The sequence below is a fragment of the Poecilia reticulata genome, linkage group LG12 (assembly GCF_000633615.1).
Source record: "Poecilia reticulata strain Guanapo linkage group LG12, Guppy_female_1.0+MT, whole genome shotgun sequence".
NCBI classification, from domain to species: Eukaryota; Metazoa; Chordata; class Actinopteri; order Cyprinodontiformes; family Poeciliidae; genus Poecilia; species Poecilia reticulata.
The window spans coordinates 18,329,606-18,351,489 of NC_024342.1; the positions used below are offsets into that span (position 1 = coordinate 18,329,606).

Consider the following 21,884-nt stretch of genomic DNA (forward strand, 5'->3'; position numbering starts at 1 on the left):
GACAGACAGAGCAGGTATGACTACAGAATCGGTGTTGATGAATCACCTCTTCTGCTTTTTTATTTGAAGAGTTTCTCTTCAATGCACAAAATCTTATGAGGTCAGGTAAAATATGAGCACAAAATGAAAAGGCAGGCAAGTGGGCCAAATAAACTAGGTCAAAACATTAGAAGAAGATCTATTTTGTGACGATGAGGCCAATTTGTAGTGTTTTGTTTTTGGTCATCTATCTTTATCTACTGAATGTATGCCTCCAAAGCTTTCACAAAACCAGATAAAGAGAATAAACGATCACTCTTGCATGTGCAACCAATTTCCAAGCTCTTCCAAGAAGACTGATCTTGTTGACTCTGTTTGCCAGGACCACCAGCCAGACTCAGAGAAAATGTGCTCACACAATGAATGACAGTTTCACTGCTGTGAAGATCTCATTTTGTTGAGTGATTGCAATCATTACTGCTGCCCTTACTATTCCCAGGGCCTCAGACGCAGCATTAGGTCATGAACAGGAAGACATCAGAGTACCTGAACAATAATTGAAGTCTCAGGGTGACTTGTATGAGTCAGGCTGACCTGGGGTGCTTTCAGAATACAAATGTCAAAACTATGTTGAGATGCAATGTTGAGATAGATGTAAGGGGGGGAAATGAAAGCTTTAATATGTTACAATGTCACAAGGGACCATACCTTTTTTTGTTGGAAAGCGTTGTGGTTTGTAATAAAAATGCCATATGACTCTCTGTTGATGCCTAACAGCTCATTCTGCTATTTACTCTTCTGTATTTTTTTGGAATTATGTACTAAAAGATGACGATCTTTTCAGTTTACAACTGAACTTTAAGCAAGAAGAATGGCAATTCAGTAATTTATTCATTTAAAAAACAGGAGCATGAGTAGTGCATGGGACAGGCATGCACAGTCACAGCAAACTGGCACTTTCTCTTATTGCTGGTCAACAGGTTGGTCACACAATGCTGTAGAATGGCTTACCAGTCTTCAAACAGCATTTGTTAAAAGTCAGACAGTTTGCTGCAAGTGTAAAATGGGGTTAAGATCCTTCCATCCCGTTTACTCCGAAATCCTGGAATTAGTTGTTGATAAACCCTCAGCGACATCTTGGAAGATAGAGTCTGTAAGAGTGCAGATATGGAACTCCAATTAGTTGTCTCACCAGTTGGTAAAATAAATCTTTAAAATCTTTGTTAAGCTGTACTATAAACAACAGAGAACTAAAAACCTTCAACAAAAGTATGAAAATATCCAAATCTGAACAGATACTTACTTTTATGTCATGCAAATAGCTAAGTATCTTCTTTATTAATATTTTTTCATAAATATCACTTTTTAATTACCACTCTATATTATACTATATATTAAGATTGAGTCATAGTCACACAACAAACAAATTATCCTTAGACCATGACACCAAATTAAGAAAACTAATAGACAAATTATAGAACAGTTTATATAATTCCTAAACTACTATATTTTCCGCACTATAAGGTGCACCGGATTATAAGGCACACCTTCAATGAATGGCCTATTTAAAAACTTTTTTCATATATAAGGCACACCCCGCATTATAAGGCGCATAAAACAGACGCTTTTGTTTGGGTTGTTCCGTACTCCATTATTAACACATCCACATGTGTAAACAAAAGGTCCCCGAGTGCTTTATATAGTAGGCTGCCCCAGTTGTTGTTTCACTTACGATGTTGGTGTTGCGATATTGTGCCCAACTGCTTTCTGGGTAATACAGACCAACCGACACGCTGCCACCGCAGTCTCTGTCTCTCTTCCCCCGCCCCTCCGTCCCCCTGGCTTTAAAGGTATTATCAAACTTTATTAACCAACCAGAGTTCTGACAACTATCCCAGCATGCACCGCGCACTACTTCTTCTACGGGGGAAAATGAAGTCGGCGGCTGCTTACCGTAGTTGCTAGACTTGTTGTGGCTCAATATTGGTCCATATATAAAGCGCACCGGATTGGCGCACTGTCGGCTTTTGAGGAAATTGAAGGTTTTTAGGTGCACCTTATAGTGCGAAAATACGGTACTAGGATTAGAATGAAAAATTCCTAACTGAATTTGATACAGTCAGATGAATTTTCTCAGATAAGATTGAAGAAGTGGAACAGTTTGTGCAGGTGAATTTATCATAACCATTGAACACATTCTTTTTTACGATCTTGTGGTAAATAAATGAAATCAGAACTATTTACAGAAAAACAAAAGTTATCTTATGATACAAGTGAAAAGATAGATTCTGTTAAAAGTCTAATATTTTTAGGTTTTTTAGTCATGTTTCACTTTGAAACCTGTTTATTATGGTTTTGTTTTCTGAAAGATGACGTATATGATATATTTTTTACTACTTTTGCTGCTTTAGGAAAATCCATAAAAATGTTCATTACCTGGAAAAATTGTTTCGATCCTAGAATTATCACTTTATTATCAACTAATCTCTTTTTCTGCCACTCCCTTTTGACTGTATTTTCCAGAGCCTTTTTGGATATGAAAGAAGTGAAAGAGATTCTACGTTTGGATGGGTCGACTCACCTGAATGTCTTCTTTGCCAATTCGTCTGATGAGGACCTGGCAGGGGTTGCCACTTGGCCCTGGGACAAGGAAGCCCTTACACATTTGGGTAAAAATAAACAAAACCACAGACACACATTCATAAACGTGTGAACACTCACATGCACCACATTACAGTAAATGCATGCACATGTCCCATGGACTTCACAGATTGTTGATTTTAACACAGTAACACCGTTCAAGCCATAACTAGTACTGTATTTTTCGGACTATAAGCCATTACTTTTTTTCCTACGCTTTGAACCATGCGGCTTTTCTGTGGATTTTTCTTCAACCACCATGGGGCTCTTTAGTAGGAAGTGAATCATTAGAAGTCAAAATTGGAAATCGAAGAAGAAAGTGCTGATTTTCATTTAGAACAAGAACATGCTAGCAGCAGGCACGACGGAGAAATTTTTTCAAACTCATACCCCCTCATTATGGAAACCACACGAAGAAGTTCATATAATGCAGCTTTTAAGTTGAAGGCTATCGATATGGTAGTACAGATCGATAGCCGCTGCGTAAGCTCACCGTGAATGAATCCAAGGTTCGGCGATGGAGACGCAGGGCTGCGTCCTTCATAGCGGATTTATGTTCTTGTGGAAAACCGAAAGCGGCGGAGATACCAGCGGCTTATAGTCCGGTGCGGCTTATATATGTACGTTTCTGTTTTTTTTTGTTTTGTTTTTTTTTTTACTTTGTGGGTGCGGCTTATAGTGAGGTGCATTCTATAGTCCGGAAAATATGGTATTCTAACATTCTACATGTTAGAATGATATGGTAGCTAAGGGAGCTTATTAATGATTAATTCACTATCTGAATTTTCACATTAAGAATAGAGACTGTTGTTTTATGTAAACATTATTAGGCTTTTCCCTATTTTTTCTCTTTTCTTCATAGGTGGAATTGTGCTTAATCCTTCCTTTTATGGAACATTTGGTCACACTGACACAATGGTCCATGAGATTGGACATAGCCTTGGATTATACCATGTATTTCGTGGTGTATCAGAGATTGACTCCTGCAATGATGCTTGTTTGGAAACCGAACCTTCAATGGAGACTGGAGACTTGTGTGCCGACACCAATCCCACCCCAAAGTGTAAAGAGTGCAACGATCCTGAACCAGGCAATGAGACCTGCGGCCACCAGCACTTCATGCATACCCCTTTCAACAACTACATGAGCTATACAGGTGAGCTTGGATCCACTCGTGGATTCTGCTTTTAACTTGTTTCAAATTGCTAAACTGAAAAAAGATTACCATAGTAGAATTTGATGAGTATATACCTTGCAGACCAAGCCATATGTGGAATTTTACTTCGAAAAAGCACTGAAAAACTCAACAGGAGGGACAGAGTTTATGTTTCTTGATTTATACTACAGCCAGTTTTTTTCTCGTTCTTGGAAAAAGTGATATAATGCTAAATATAAACAGATGGCTATCTTTATTTATGTGACATGAGCCATTAGAATTACTTTTTACTTCTTTTTTTTAAACAAAGCAAAGCTCATTTTATCATAACAATTAGCAAAAATATCATGCTGCCACTTTTATTTATATATCATTTTGAGACTACTATGCTATCTTATTTTGAAATTTAGTTCTGGAATGAAATTCAAAATAAACATATTTCTTGATAAGCAATAACACATTGTCTTAAAAGACAATTGCCACTGCCAAGCTTTTCAAGCTTTCTCATTGTGTGTATTTCACTGGAATTTCATGTGATAGACCATAACAAAGTAGTGCGTAAATTTATATTCACAATAAAAATACACTTGGCTTTCAAACTTGAAAAGATACAGCCTTCAGTTGTATTTCACTGCTATAAAGTGACTTCTGAAGCAACTATTTCTATGGGATTTTATTTAGAATTAATAAAGTAAATTGGGGTGTATGCAAATGTTCACTGCAATTTTCAGATTTTTACTTGTTAAAAAAGATAAAGTAAAAGTATTTGTCAAAAACCATGTGTAATTTTCTTTTTACTTCGTTATTATGTGACGATCGTTGATATGTTGAATATTGCATCAATCCAAAATCTCACAGTCATGAACTTCCTTCTTAATCCTCAGATGATGCTTGTACAAATTCATTCACATTGAACCAGGTAGCAAGGATGCACTGCTACTTGGACCTTGTATACCAGAAGTGGCAAACAAGCTTCAAATCTCCTCCAGTGGTGATGGCACCGCATGTAGTTGAGCAGCATCACAACTCTGTTACCCTGGAATGGTTTCCACCAATTTCTGGACACTTCTACGACAGGTGAAACAAACTACTGCCCAAAGGTTAACAAACAAATGCCGGTGTCATTAATGAGGCTACAAAAGTAAATATTCTTAATTGATTTCAGATGATAGAATTGTATTTTAATATTAGTGTCCTTAACAGGGACCAACATTTCCAAAGAAAACCTTTTGGTTAGCTTGTCACATATTTGCTGTTCTTACTATATTTACATATACTGTGTTGAAGTGTTTGAGGTGTTTTTGATCTGCATCTAAGTTGTTTTTTGTTCTTGCTTATTGGTTTCCTAGAGAAGTGGGATTAGCATGTGATAAATGTACTGAGGGGAGGGTTCTACTGCAGTACGCCTCCAACTCTTCATCACCAAGACCATGCGACCCTTCAGGACACTGGTCCCCCCGAGAAGCTGAAGGTATGTTTTTCACGTTACATGGCATGAAAGGTTTATTATTGAAAGGTTGCTTTTTTGGCTAAACATTGAATGCCTGTTTGGACAATTCATTAAATGTTCTTACCGATAGATGACAGATGTGAGTCACTTTCTTCAACTGTTTTGCCAATTTTATTTTCAAAAGCAAACATTGTATAAATGCAAAGTAACATCCCCCTTTAATCTTGAGTTTAAGAGCTGATTACATGATTTGATATTTATCTGGTGTTGGATTTCTGACTTAATACGGCATACACAAATTTTGCGGACTGATTCGGACCCAAACTGATGACTCATTGGATTCATGACTTTTGGGCAGTGAAGAAACATAGAAGGATCAGAGACATTTGTAATAAATATTTCTAAACACTTTGAAAAATAAATCTGTTTACACTGCAGATACAGACAGCAACACAATGCTCTAAAGGAATGTGCTTAGAAAAATATGTCTGATGCATACGTGATATTTTCCAGTATGGACTCCCAAGCAGAAGCATTGGGATGAATCTGGTCTGGGTTAAGCAGCTTTTAAAATCCTGCGTTTGGAAACACATTTATTTGTACTGCATGCAACTAGCAACAGAGGTTTATGTGCTCCGCCGAGCAAAGTGCATCACTTTAGTTTTGCACAAAAAACACAGCAATGATTCACTTGTTATTATGAAAGCTAGACCTCTTTGGTGCTGGCAGTCACGAAACTTCAGGGTTCGTTCCCTGTATTGCACAGTAGTGAGCTCTGCACATGATTACAATTCACAAATCTCTTTGGTGTCTTGGTACGTACTGGTCCTTTGCAAAAAAAAAAAAAAGTTCAAAAAGACAATATTCTGTTTTACAACATCTAGAAACTCAGTCGATATAAATTATAGACATACATTTTAGATGTGCCTCTTAAATTTTCATTGTTTTGTTTTTATCTAGAATTTTATTTAAGCACATCTTGTCTAAATTCTTTGCGCAGCTAGCTTTTTGGAAGGATGCACACATGTCCATCTGTATCGTTTGAATACACACATTCCTTTGCTTGGTTCAGAGGAACACAGATGGATACTTGCGTGTCCTCAACCTAAGCTTGGAACACATGGTGTTTTCAAACAATAAATGCCAATCTTAAAACTTTTTTTAGAGCTCTACGTCTTCTGGCACTTGTGTTAGGCTTGGAATTAGATTTTAATAGACGTGGCAAATATTGTGTTTATGTTACAACATACATAGTGTTGATATGTACACAGGAGCATATGGTAGAGAATGCTGCATTCTCTACCATTTTTGTTTCACTTCAATCATCAAACAAGATTGTATTATAAAATGTATAACCTAAGTAAATAATTCAGCTTATTAAAAGAACAAAGCTATCCCAACCTATTTGGTCCTGTATGAAAAGTAATTGCTCCTCAATCTAGTAACTAGTTTTACCATCATTGGTGGAAAAAAATGCATTTATTTTAACAACTTTTAAAATGCTGTGGATGAATTGCTTATGTATATATGGTTTTTATTTACATATGCAGTGCCTTGTGAACGTTTTCATCCCCTTGGCATCTTCTGTGTTTGGTTTCCACACAACTTGGAATTAAAATAGATTATTTTAGGGCTTGTGTCTTTTCATTTACAGAACAGGCCTACAACTTTGAACGTTTATTTTCCTTGTTATTTTGAAGCAACCAACAATTAGGACAACATAACGATAATAATAAAATTCCAGTGTGCATACATATTCAACCCCCTGAAATTTGCTACGTTGTGGAGCCAACTTTTGTAGCAATTACACCTACATGCCACTTTGCATAAGTTTCGATGAGCTTGCCACATCTTGCCACTGGGATTTTTGCCCAATCCTAAAGATAAAACTGCTCCAGGTCCTTCAAGTTAGACGGTCTCTGCTGGTGAACACCAACCTTCAAGTCTAACAACAAATTTTCACTTGGTCTAGGCTTTGAGTAGGCCTTTCCGATACATTTACACATTTACCTTTAACCCATTTGAGTGTTGCTTTTAAAGTATATTTTGGGTCGTTGTCCTGTTAATTAAGCCTTAAGTGAGTTCTGATTTAATGTGTCATATTCAGAATATTTAAAGATAGTAATAGCTATCTTTATATAGCTTCTATATAAATGTTTATATTCAATGCCTTCTTAAGACTTTTCAGCATGGTTGTGTCCAGAAGAGGGCCAAATGTGGGCTAGCAATAATTTTGGGGTTTTAAATCAAAATAAAGACCTAAGCTGTAAACAGGACAGTTATAAACTTTATAAAACTGAGTGACTCACAAATAAATGACATTAACATGTATACATAAAATATGTAAGTAATTCTTATAATTCAAGCTATTTCAATTAGTAACACAGAAGCTGTAACTTAACCGCAGCAGCTGTAATTTGTTGAAGGGTACGGAAAAAATGTATATCTATGATGTTTAAAATACAGTGTAAAATGGGCAAATGTTAGTGGTCACCACAGTATCCACAACTAAACAGATACAAATCTGCTGCTCAGGAAATATTCCTGCCTGTGAGACTCCTTTGGCAAATACTGTAGTTGTATGTCTTCACAGAATCGAGTAAACCTGTTTCTATGCAAATCAAAGTGTCAGCCTCTTAAAATCAAAACATATTTTTATGTAAATCTGATAATGTTGCCTTTGCAGTAAGTAGAACGCGTGTACCACAGGCAAGTCTGGACATGTCTGACATGTTGTGAGTCTGTGCGTGTGTGTGGGTGTGGGTGTGTGTGTGCGTGTGTGTGTGTGTGCACATAATGTGCTCCATTTCCCCTCTTGGAATGAATCTCTCTCCTTGCTCTAGCCTCTACTGGATAAACAGCTGCTGTTCTGCTGCAAATGTGTCACATATTTACTTACTTCCACTGGACATTTATGTAGAGTACATACTCAAATACTCTCAAACAAAAACACTGACCACTGACATCACCTTATTTACAAAATAAACATATTGAAGTTTACATATCTAATACACATGTGTGTCTACTTTCATATTTAAATATATAAAGCCAATCCTGATGCAGACTGATGGAGAGGAAGCAAAAAATAGATAGATACAAAATTTTATACAGAAAGATAAATATCATGTAATTAAGTGAAATAAATAAACATTTAGAAACATACTAGGTGAAAACACCTCTTCAGATTTTGGAACGGGTGCCTAAAACATGAATCGAGGACAAACCGACCTTGAAATAACACTTGATCAGGTCAACTTGCAAGACAAAAAGTAACATGAGTCTGGCAAAGAAAAAAAAAAATCCTGCAATCATGCAATAAATCATTTGTATAATTTGTAACTGAGGCCTAGTTTGAAACTAGAAGGTGGGTTTGAAAGGTTTATTCTAATAACTAACTCAATATATTATACAACGTTATATAATATATTCAGTTAGTTATTAGTCAAGTGTTGTCAAATATTTGTATATTATATACAGTACTTGACCACAACGGTACTCACAAAGAATTTCCAGTAATTAGTTATAGAACAAAGTAACCAGAACACCATAGAAACAATGATGAAGTTTAAAGAAATAATAGAATTTAGTTGCTTTTAGCTGTAAACACTTAATTAACATAATTTGTCAATTCTGACAATCAACTTGATGACACAAATTAACTTTTTCTGTTAACTGGATTAATGTCCGCAAACACTGACTACATTTGTAACTTTTTCTTAACCAGTATTTTAAGTGTGCAGATACAGTTAACTATTAGTCACAACGAGTCTCCTTAAAACATTAAGACCTCTCCAAAACAATAAAACAAACACAATATGATTAAAGTATTAGAATAACAGGAAAATAAATTAAAATTTAATTCTAAAACACAGTACGTTTAAAATGCAAACTGGTGCAAAAACAATCAATGTGTCATAATAAACTTCTCTAGACTGATGAAAACCTGTGCGTACAGTAAAACAAATAAAGACGCACAACTTTTTAAAATTCTTTATGTTTGATAATAAACTAGAAAAAGCAATTCCTGTTCCAGGTCAGTTATAATTACCAAAATTGTATTTCTAAAATAAACATGACTTAAACAGCTGTTTGGCTTGTTGTTTATCCTTCCATATGGTTTGAAGAATAGTTTGCTGGAATGTTGGCCTAATCCTCCAGGCAGAACTGGTGTGAAAATCAGGTTTATAGGTCTGCCCTTTGTTGTTGTCCTTAAGAGCTTTTAAAGTAATATGCTTGGGAACCTTGTTCATTTGGAGGACCAACAAGTATTTCAATGAGAATAACTGTTGCACCTAAACACTTTTATGCCTCTCATCTGGTGAACAGATGAACATGGTAACTCAAGCAATAGTTCTCCTCAAGGAAGTAGTATGCCAGAAGTGTTGCCTCAAAGTACTTCACAGGTGGGCTTCCAATTTACTTAAATGATGTGAATCAGAAGCTTACAAACCATATCATCATTATGTATGCTTTTCCAAAGTGTTTAAAGGCTTAGTAACCTAGAAAAGAGAAATGCTTGGTCTGATTTAAAATCACACAGAGAGGAAAAAAGGGTCATGCATCCTTTTATACAGTCTAAGTTAATGACTGGTTTCTACTGTAAGATACCCTGGGCATTGCCATCCTATGCAATTTTGCTTGGTTCTCCTTTCCCTTCAGTGCTCTGTCTGGGATTTCCCCCATTAAGCTTGATTTCTCATCTTGGAGTTCTGCAACAGTACCAATAAGCCAGCAGGAGTTGTGAACAATGGCATCAAATTTCTGCACTCTTTTAGAAGTGCAGTCTGCCTTTGGTTGTAGTTTGGCAATGGCAGCGAAAGAAGTGAACAAAGCCAGTCAGTCCATGTTGGCCACACCTGAAAATATTGAGCAACTAAGGTCAGAATGTTTAAGACATTTTACTGCTGGCAAAGATGCCATGGCCATACTCTCCATGGGGTTGTTTAAAGTGTATGCAATTTCCAGAAAACTTCATCAAGGTGCCCTTTACATACGTAACAGCTAAACGGCAGTGATTGTGTAAAATCAGATTCACTTCTTTATAACTTCGTCATTCACTAAGTCATAATTTTCTTAATAGAAGGGGCTGATTTTTCCCAGGGTAACAGTAAGATGCATTAATGAAAGAAATCCTTGTTGAAGTTTAATAAGGAAGAAAATTTGTATGTTTGGTTTTGTGTGAAGCCAACTGTCGGGGAATTGTGTGGAATTACCTTTGCATACAAAGTGTGCAAAACTACATGCTCTTAAGAAACTGTTTATTTTATCATTTTGGACAGCAATGACAGCCATATTTCTTGTCAACATGCTGATGTTCTGTTACATTACCAATACACTAATGGAATTTTACCATATTTGCTTTAACATCTGCATTTGTTTTACTGTTCACTTACCAATTGTGTGAAGTAACCTCAAACAAACTAAGGATTTTTTGTTTGGAAATAAGCCAACTGCACAAGTTATTGATTTATTTACATGGAATGGTATCTATCCTTTTCTTTTCCTGGTGACATTTTGTGGGTATACTCCTATGAGTAACCACACTGATTAGCAGTGACCATATTCTCTCACTGACTGTGTATACGTCATGAAACGAAAGTAAAACAAACATTATCTAAATATTTATCTAAATATAATGTTTTTTCACAAAAAGAGCAAAAAAAACCTATCATTTCAAATCTATGTCAACACGTTTGGGCTCGATTGTTGACTGCTATTAATGTATCACAAAATATTCATGCAGCAAGGCAATGATATCCAAGCATTAGTGTCTTTTACCGTTAAAAAGTGTTTCTGTGTGTCTTTTTATTTATGACTGTGTCAGTGCTAAAGGTTGGAGTGGGTCGATGTCTGTCTTTTAAGTGAGGAAGCGTGTAACATTGTGTGACAGTGAGTCATAGATAGTGAGAGCCAGAAGCAGACACTTCTTAGAAAGCATAAAGTGTGCATGCCCGGACATATTCTTGTTCTGTTTATCCATTCCACTCTTCAGACTGGTTTATAATGGGGGTAGTGGTCCAACAGTTATTAGTAATTTTACTTTGCTATTTATACATTAAGCAGTATTTGTCATGGTGTTAACATGAAAGAATATTGGTGATTATTTTTAAAAGAAGTTTAAAAATACATTGGAAAGTATGGTCAAGTGCCCTTTGGTGTAAGGTCAGTGCTGTGAGGTTTCCTACTCCCAATACAAAGAACGCATGAACATATCTCATCCATGCTTCAACTTTTACACGATTGCTAAGGACCTGACTCTGAAGGATTTTAACAAATGTTTGAGTTTGGGATTGAAAATGGGTTTATGAACCATGTATTTGTTAAAACATTTTTTTTAAGTTTCTAATGAGGTGTGTGGAAGAAACTTTGGGCAAGTCTAGCACAAACAAGGCAATGATAACTATGGTAAGATTAAGCTATGTTTCCATATTTTACTGTTATGAGCCAATCTCTCCCACAGACAATCTCAGACTGTCCAAATCAACCTGAAAGATGAATTTGTGACCTTTTCATTGAGCAATCTCTATCACATAAAAGGAAATACTTACTGATTTTGGTAGATATTTTTTTAAGTTAAAGTATTTAATTACAATCAAAAACAAATGCCGCTCTAATTAAAGATACAAAGAATCAGCCAGCTAGTAATCAGTGAAATCAAGACTTAAATATATTGTTAATCAATGGACTGCACGAGTGTTTATCTCCAGTCCTCAAGAGTCAGAGTCCTGAATGTGTCAGATATGTTCCTGGTTCCACACAAATCAATACAACAACTGGTCCATTATTAAGCCTCTGCACAACATGGTCACCTGCATTAGAGCTGTGGCACATCTGAAACATGCAGGAAACTTCCATTTGAGAAATAGAGTTAAACACCCCTGAGCTAATGTCTATTCAAATGATTTTCTGTGCTAAAAAAACATACACATATCTAATAACAAATATTGTGACAGACCATTTGAAAATAAAAATATTTTTTGTAAGTTACTGTTACTCTGTGTACCATTGTTCTTTGCGTTATCCTATGTTCTATTATTCTGTATGTTAGGCGGTGTGCCGTTACTCGTGGATGTTTGTTGGAATCGAGTAAATGAGATGATCGAACCTAGCTCCTGTGTCATCCCTCTTTCTCCTCCACAATATGATAGCAACATTTATTTTCCATAAACAACTGCAAAAAACAGGCTACTAAAAATATTTTAACTGATTTAAATCTAAGATTTACCAACAGTTTACCAATCATTCAGGAGCTTAAAGAACAGACTTGCACTGACGAAAAGTTCAGTTCAGCAGTTTAATCTGAAAGCTAAAAAAATAGGTGACAACAAAATTTAGGAAGCACATTTGATTTATCTGCCATGAACATCAGAACTGCCATAAAAGCAAGAACATAGCACCTTACTCTTGTCCTTGATGCTTTACTACAGTGGTGGCCAAAGTTGATCTTCAAGGAACGGCATCCAGTTCTCTCCCTGGTGGTAGTAATAACCTTCTCAGCATGTCAGTGTTCTTCATAGGTCTTCTAATGAGCCATCATTTGATCCAGGTGTGTTAAACCAGGGAGAGAACTAAAACATACAGATGCCAGTCCTCGAGGACCAACTTTGGACACCAATGCTTTACTACCTCTCCCAGTCCTCCCAAGTCCTCCACAATCCTTCACCATGAAACAGAAATTGACAACAGCTTCTATCTGGAATGTTTGAGCAAAACTTTAAGGGCTTTTCCAGATGGACTTGTACTGAACTGGACTGAAGGTGATTTTGAAGATTTGCCAACATGTCGCCTGGTGGATGGGTGCGGAAACAGTGTGAGCGAATTGACAATGGCGATGGGGTGGCACTCCCAGAGCTCCCGCGGTCGCCGCTGCTTGCAGCTTTAGTTGTCTTTGCATTTTAGCTTTTACTACTGACACATAAAAAACCCTTACTGACCCATTAGGTTTTCTTGATTTCCTTTCCTTACTAAACAACAACCATAAATAGCAACTCCTGAGTATTTTATTGACTGACATCCTGTTTGATTTTGACGTGGATGTTAAATTTCACCCCCTCCCCATCATTTCATGTAAACAGAGATCACTCCATGTCTACATACCTACATTTTAAAAAGTATGTATACATGAAATCCTTAAACCAGATTCTCCAAAGCAAAACAAACAAACAGTAATTGTACACTAGAACCAGACTGCAGGAGTCTGACCACAAAACCCCTTGCAGCCAAGTTATTTGCTGCCTGATGAAGCATATTCTTGTTCACAATAAGGCATGTATTCCAGAGGTATAAAAGAGTAACATTTAAAGATAGTCCAAACATCTCTAGCCTTTTTTTTTATCAATTGCTTCTTCAAACATTCGTATTTGAACTTCAACTCTATATTTCTTCTTTGCTCTTAAGTCTCCATTTAAAAAGAAGTAAATATTTTAAGTAATAGACACAGTGACAACAGCCAGCTAATAACTCAATCTTTTTGGCATCTCATGTTTTAGATCTCACACATGATGACTCTTTATCTACAAACAACCACATTCTTCAAATAAATCAAGACTTTTATGATATTAGATCATATCCCGTGTGTGTGGACAGGCTGGCTTGTCAATCACGGATACATACTTGCTTGGCTGTGAAACAGTTTGTTTAGGTTACACAATGGATGACACCCCTGCTCTGTCTCCATCTAAATCTCCAACAACATTACCAACAGCGCCAGAGCAAAAGTTGGGCCCATCATAACAGCTGACATTACAAAATATTTTCAGTGGCTACAGCTCTTTTCCTTGCAAACTCTATGAAAATATACTCAGAAATCCAGGACTACATGAGCAAAGTGCAGCCAATCTCTTGGAGCACCTTAGCTCTTTCCCTTCCAGCCCCCTCTTTCTTTTCTTTTCTTTTCTTCTTTTCTATCTTTTCTTTTTTCACTGACTCGCTTTTCTTTAATTCACCTTCACTCTGGCCACACACACACTTACAGTACGATAATAAATATGTTGAGATAATGTGGCTTGGAATACGTTTTCAATCCTCACTTGATTAAACACTGGAATTTTGCATGGTGCCCAGAAATGAGGTTAGCAAATGGCTCTGATGGTTGCCAGCTTGGAATTGCTCAAAAGGAAAACGAGGGAGAACATAGTGTCTACCGCTTGCTGGCTCCTGAAAGTGCTTGATGAATGTTAGTGTACGTCACTTGGGATAATGCGAGTTAGCTGTGTGTGGACTCCAAATATGGCTGGAGTGTGACTGTTTGAGGTTGTAATGACTGCGCTGAAGTGAGAACCCTGCACAGGGCCCCTCTCAGAAGGTACACACCTCAGCTCTGCCTTTCCTCTGCAGATGGACTCACAATGAACTCTTAGTTTCACCTTAACCTTGATGTTGCAGGACCTTTAGAGACACCAAAAACACGAGTTAGTTCCTTAACTGTGCATAAAAGTTTTTTTTAACTGTTTAAGGAATATTTGAGATTCCTTCAATAAAGCAAAGTATTTACAATGCATTATCTTGCAAAGGTATTAATAACCCTTACATTTCTTCAAATTCTTTCACAATACAGCTACAAACAGTTTTAGGGGGATTTCTTTTGTTACAGACCAAAACAAAGTAATGCACAACTGTAATGTTCATTTAAATGTTAAAATGATACATTGTTTATTTTTCAAATAAGAAAGGAATCTGACAGGTGTTTTGTGTATTTATTTTCAGATACTTTTACTAATTAAAATTTAGTGCAACCAATTGCCATCAAAAGTTATCTGAAATGTAAATATATCTTACTTATGTGCAATTTAATATTATTATACACATATGTGATCTGTGGAGACCTAAGTGGTTTGTTACAGAACATTAGTAAGCAAACAGCATCTTGAGAACCAATGAACACAACAGACAAGGTTTAAGGGTATGTTGAGGTTGAGGGAATGTTTAAAGCAGTGTTAATAGCATAGCACAAGGGTCCTCAAACTGAGGCCTCCAGGGCCAGTGTCCTGCAACCTTTCAATGTATCCCTGTTTCAACACACCTCAGTCTCATAGCTTAATTACCTTAGCACTGCAGTCAAGTTCTCCAGAGTGCTGCTAATAACCTGATTATTTGACTCAGGTGTGGTGAAGCAGAGTCGAACATAAAACCTGCAGGACACCAGCCCATGAGGCCTGGATTTGAGGATCCCTTGTCTATGTTAGCACTTGACCGATTGTTGAAAGGAAGGTATACGAAGCCTGTGTTGCAGTGTCTGTTTAACAGTGTAGGTAGGGGACAACTAACATGTGGGAGAAGGTGATCTGGTCAGGGGAGACAAAAATTAAAATTTTGAGCATATAAATAAAACTGTATGTCACTCAAAATCCAAAATCCACTCCCTAACTCATTATGAAACAGGGTTTTCTGCATCATCCTGCTATGGTAAGGATTTTTTTCAGGATGTATAAAGCTAAAAAATGGGGCAATTCTGACAAAAAACCCCACCAAAAAGCTGAAAAAGATTAAAGACAAAGGTAGTCGTTTTTCTTTGAGAGAGACATCGACTCTAAGCATACAGGACAGAAGCTCTTGAGGACTGGATTTAGTAATCTCTGTTTTGGATCAAACATTATTCTTGTGCTAGAATGAACAAGACCCAAACTGAGTTAAGAATGTGAGGCAATGCTTAAAAATCAATATAACAGGTGCTCTCTATTCAGTCTGGCTGAGTTAGAGCTATTTTGCATAGGACATAAAAAATCTTCCTCTCTAGAACATCAAATAAAGTAAAAACTCAGGGGGCTCAATTCCCATACATGCCACATTTCTTACATTTTTTACTTGAAACATAACTTTTCCTTCAACTTCACCATTATTTACTGCTTTATGTTGGTCTATCACAAAGCATAGCAATAAAAAAAACCCCATTAAACACATGTTATCTGTTTTGCAACTTATCTTACAGGTCCTCCAGATGTGGAGCAAGCTTGTGAGCCAAGTGTACGCACATGGAGCCCAAATGCAGGAACTGACCAGGGTGTTGTTGGCCTATCAGAGTGTCCTCCACAGGGTTGCATGCTTCAGTTGGAGTTCCAACACCCAGTGGTTCCCGATTCGCTGACTGTGTGGGTGACATTTTTCAGTCCCGAGGAGAGCGCTCTGCCTGCTATCCACGACATCTTGCTTTTGACTGTGAGTGGAAACAACATTTCGCTGGGGCCCAGTAACGTCTTCTGTGACACTCCATTGACTCTGAAACTGGACGTGGAAGAAGCAGTGTATGGTGTACAGTTTTACACAATGGAGCAACACCTAGAGATTGACGCAACTTTATTGACGTCCAAGCCAGACTGCAAAGTTTGCAGGCATTGCAAACCACTTCATTACAATCTGTTGCGCCAACCACCCTTCACATTTGCCCCGAAAGGCCTGCAACTGATTGAACCTATCCGCCGATATACAGACAGGTGAGTTTGAGTGGTGGATTGCAGTCAGTGATGACAGACTGAATGTTGCCTGCGTATTCTGTATTATTTTGTTTGCCAGGGTCTCCAAATAACTTAAAATATTAAGCCATATTTTTTTTCTTTTACAGCTGTTTTTCCTCATTGTTTTCTATTAAACGTTTAGAATGGATGAGTGTTTATGATTTTGCTCCTGGCTTTAGCGTAGGGTAATTTTAGACAAGTCAGTAAAAGGCGTTTATTTATCTGTGGAAAATATCCACTAAAATTTGCTCATGTAATAGCAGACATCCTTTCCAATACCCTCTGGAGCACATGTGAGCCATCGCTGCTTCTGAGCTTTCAGATCTGTTTTCCCAACATTTGTTTCCTAAGTCACAGGTCAGTTGTCGCCCACATTTGTGTTTTTTCCTATGTTCCATGAAGCAAGGGCAAACAGATGACTTGTTGAAGGTATTATCTGCACACTGCGGTGAGAATTTAGTGCTTTTCTTCCATGGAATGTGCTGACTTAACAAAAATTGTGCTATACATGGCGCTGCTGCGTGTCATACCATCTTGCTGTTGTGCTATCAGCGAGATTCACATGAGAAGGAAAGTGCTTGATAAAACACAAAAGGGTTGGGTATGCACGTTATGCAAGATGAAGTGATGAAATCTAAGTTTCAAAAGTGCATAACTTCCTGGTTGAATGGTAGTATCTGTGGAAGGTTGCCTCCAGTAAGGATGTATTTATTTGGAGGTTTTGGCACACTTTGCTGACTGTTGATGCACTGTAGGTAGTTTTACTACTGTGGTACATTTCACTAGCTGTGGTCGCATTCCAGTGGTAGTGGTCAGTGGAAATGGCTGTATATTTTTTTCTTATGAGACCATGTGGGATCTTGTCTGTTAAGCTTCAAGAGAAGCTCTGTAGTAAATAAGTGTAGCTGTATTGGATAAGAAGTTTCTTTTACACATTTCTTACAAAATAAAGAGTGTAGTACAGCGCTTTGCAGAAGTATTTATATCCTTTGAAGTACTACACAGAATCTGGTGTCCAATATTCTAACATTTTGTGATGGATCAACACAAACTAACAACCTTTTGAAGTATCAGGAAGAGGAATCATGGATTTCAAAATTTTTCTTTACAAATAAATATTGGAAAATATAGGGACATGCATTTCTGTTCATCTCCTCTAAATCAATACATTGTGGGATCACCTTTTGGTGCGAGAACAGCTGCACGTCTTCTGCTGTATGTTCTTGGGAGCCATTGTGAATGAGCTAAGGGTTTGTCAGATAGGATAGATGGCATTGGTGAAAAGTGATTTGTTAGGTCTTACCTTGGTAAGACCTAACAAAGCACCTCTTGGTAGGTGTGCTGTTGTGCCTCACTCACTGTTTCCCTTTTGGGGTGATAAATTATTTATTGATTGATTATTTGTTAGATGTTTAAAGCTTATAGCCTAACTCTTCTTAAAATGTCTCCACAACTTTATCCCATGGTCTTTGTGATTCTGTTTCTTCACTACCTTTACCAACAAAAATTACAAAGATTTTGTAGACAGTCCATCAAGGAACAACTATAGAAACACATCCAACAATAACTGTGCAAGGTGCCCTGGCTTAGTGATCAACTCGAGCACCCAGATAAAACCCAGGCCTTGGAATAGCATTTAAATTTACAAACACGTTCCCCATCTGAATTTTGAATTCTAAATATCTTAGCTATGAAGCAATAGTGCCAACTTTGACTTCACAGTGCAACTCAACTCTATTTTTTGAATAAAAGTGTTGTATTCAGATCACAGAGTAAAGGGAAATCAGACTTTAACCCACTGTATTTTACATAACTCTTCTCAACCACATGTTTATTTTTAGAAAATGATGGGTGTAGCCGGTGAGAAATTTCTTAAAGACATATTTAGGACTTATCTATCATCTGGGTCCAGCTTCTGAAAATTTTTCGGTTGACCACACAGAAAGTTAATTCTTCCTGCAAAATGTTTCCCTGGGATTCGAAACAGTGGATGAGGGGTGAGGGGAACTGACCTCTTGCTGTCAATCCATTGGCCTTCATCTAAGCCGGAGCAAACAACAGGAGGAACGACTAACATCTTGGCTCCTGTGGCCCCATCAATGAGTGGTGGTTTGTTTGGAATGGCCAACGGCTGGGAGGTCAGGGTGACAGAGTAAATTATGGTGCAGAGTTTGAAGGGTAAAGAGGAGACACTGAGTGGGTGGTTGTATCAGTTGGGGGTAAATTATTGCTTGGCTTGGGAAGGGGATAGGGGTGAATGGCAATGGGTGATGAAGGAGACATAAGGGCGTCAAGAAAGTATAAGGAGAGAGACCTCCCAGGCAAAAAAAGGGGACACAGGACAGCTCTTACACCTTCACATCTACTGCACACTCTGTCTATATTAGAACTCCATCCTGGTTATGCTCAAATCTTTCACATAATGTTCCCCATCCATCAATTTAGAGACTGAATATATTTTCTTAAAACTAGAGCTGGTGACTTTAGGGGCAAAGACATTGAACAATTGATTAGTATGCCTTTCCCTTATTTTGTCCTAATGGTGGGATTGTGGCAGGAGCTATGTCTAACAATTTGTTCTGGAAGTTTTTAAAACTCTGCACCCTTTTAATTTATTGTTCAAGCCTTCAAATTCTATTCGTTAGATCGCTATTTCTGTCGACCTTTTCAGGATAAAAATGTGAGGAAACATGTAGATGGTTTTTGGGAAAGCAAAACTGGAGTCCCTTTATTGTTGGCTTTGAATTCCACCTACCATCACGTAAATATGAGTGATTTTTCATTTGTACTGGTTCAGCTAAGGTAAAACCCAGTCATTTGCAGGAACCTGAAAATTCTGCTGACTATTAAGAGAGAATCATCACCTGTTGCTTCCGCTGCATCGCCAATAGATTTTATTGTTTGATTTATTTTAAAAGCCCATACAATTTTCAAAATAGATCATGCACATCTCATTTGTGTACACTGATTGTAATCCCATCATATTGCTAAGAATTATGCCTTTCTTAATTGTAACTATGAGGCTTGGAGAGCAAGCAGAACCAGAACTTGTAGAATCTGATCATAATGTCCCATGTAATTAAAAGAAACCGCTGGTATCATTTTCCTTCCTCCTTTATATAGAGATATTGATTTTGCTTTAAATGGTATCTTTCTCTTGTATCAGGCTTCTGTAGAATAAAGTAAACAGTGTAACTATTTATTGTAGATCATATCACGGGCTGTATAGATGATAATTAGAACATCTTTGGATTTAAAAGATCCAAAGATCTTTTAAATCTTTGGATCTAAAAGATCCAAAGATTTAAAGTCCTTCTGATAAGCAAACCTTATCAGAAGGACTTGGACATGAGGTTGCTAATTATTCAGGGTTCAGGAAAGATTAATATTTTTCACAAAACAGCGTGTTTCTGTCACAAAAATTAGTGTCGTTTATTTCGACCCTACGCCATTTACTCTCTCTACTCTTACAATTGTCTTTTTTACCAGTTTGACTCTTGATAAATTATACTGATTATGCATCAATTTGTACCAGTCCTGGGGACATTTTGCACCCACAAGACAACCGATGATTTAAAGCAATGTTCTATTATGTACTCATGGTTTTAATTAAATTGGGGTTGGTGATTCATAGGATTTTATGTATCAGCAAGTGCCACTCCAAGTTTTTTTGGTTTCATCATAAATCCTAGCCTGTCATATTTCACAGGTATTTACTATCTCTAAAGTGTTCAATCCAAAGATATGAATGCTAAAAGTTAGGAAAAAAAAATTACCTCCAGTTAAACATGAAATTTGACAAGTTTTCTGGATTTTCCTACTTGTTAATCAAAATATTTAACTGCTAGTGACAGTTAAGCTGATGCCCTGATGTGTAATACGTAGAAATAAAATAGTTTGTTTACAGCTATGGAATCTAAAGTTATGTAAAGTGCTACACACTCCTGTTATAATGGCCAGATTTTTGTGATAAACCATATTATCAGGTATTGTTCAAAATTAACCAACATATTCAAACTCAGGTGTGCAGGATTAAACTGATTACTTCTGATTAATCCCAGTCGAACAGCAAAATTCAAGAAGCTGCCAGGTTCTGTGCATGCACTGCAGGTTCATCACAGGTGCATGAACCTGCAGTGTAGAAGAAGAAGCTACAATATTGTAGCTTCTTCGTTGGAAGCTTTTGCTAGTGAAGAAGTACAGCCAAGTCCAAATAAATTTTGCTACCCTCCATTTGAAGTCTCTAAAATATGTTTTGGTTCTGTGAGTTAGTTTATTCTCTTTGCAAAAGGTATGCACATTACCAAAGAACTCTACACCTACAGGAAAGCATGTTTGTAAAAGTATCATGCTTCGAAGCTGGTTTTCCTGAGCCTGAAGGGGTGGGGCTTGTCAATTTGAAGATAATTATTAACTGTTCTAAAAACTGTTGGGATAAAACCTTCAGACATCCGCTAAAAAACTGAAGATGAAGAGAAATGTCATAATTCAGCATAGCACTGACACATTTATTAAAACTAACCAAAGCATGACTTAACAAGATTACAGTTTTACAATGGCCCAGCCAGAGTTTACAGTAGACCCGAGTTCAATTCACAGTCTGTTTGATGATCTGAAGAGGCCTGTGCACAGGCAATCTTTGCAATCCGGCAAATGTAGATTGTTTTTAAGCAAATACTAAATACATGGACCCCACCACGGCCCACTCTCAATAGCTGAAAGCCATGAAAAATACCATATATATCTTAAGATGATAATATAATATGCACAGTGGAAACCATCTTAGCACTACCACAGAAATTAATATCTAGAATTTTACTTATTTCCACTTTTGGGGGTACAGCCAATCAGTGCCAAAGAATCTGTATGGTACTCATGGATTGGCTGCCTTCCTAGAGCTTTTCTCCCTCCAACACACCTGATTTAATTTGAATGGTCATTAAGAAACTAATGGAGAACTTGGTGACAGACTTGGGGAACAAAGTTAATCTGTGGAATCAAGTGTGTTGAGGAAGCTCCCAAAGAACAAGGATTGAAAAACAAAAAAACAAACAAACAAACAAAAAAAAAAAATATATATATATATAAAATAAAATAATCACCTGTGGGATTAGGAGGAATTTCAGGAAAAAAAAGAAAGAAAAAAAAAACAAGTGATGAAATTTGTTGTGACACTGTGACACTGTGATCATATGCTAAGTATTGTCCG

General features: G+C 37.1%; 1 protein-coding gene across 2 annotated transcripts in view; it reads left to right on the forward strand.

Annotated features, from left to right (window-relative positions):
• Positions 1-21,884, forward strand: part of pappaa (pregnancy-associated plasma protein A, pappalysin 1a) — a 98,727-nt gene that overhangs the window by 15,924 nt on the left and 60,919 nt on the right. For both annotated transcript variants that reach the window (XM_008424380.2, XM_008424379.2), the window contains 5 exons: positions 2,503-2,648; positions 3,482-3,775; positions 4,660-4,852; positions 5,125-5,246; positions 16,153-16,654. In XM_008424380.2, the coding sequence (XP_008422602.1) occupies positions 2,503-2,648; positions 3,482-3,775; positions 4,660-4,852; positions 5,125-5,246; positions 16,153-16,654 (1,257 nt within the window). The remainder of the gene's footprint in view (positions 1-2,502; positions 2,649-3,481; positions 3,776-4,659; positions 4,853-5,124; positions 5,247-16,152; positions 16,655-21,884) is intronic.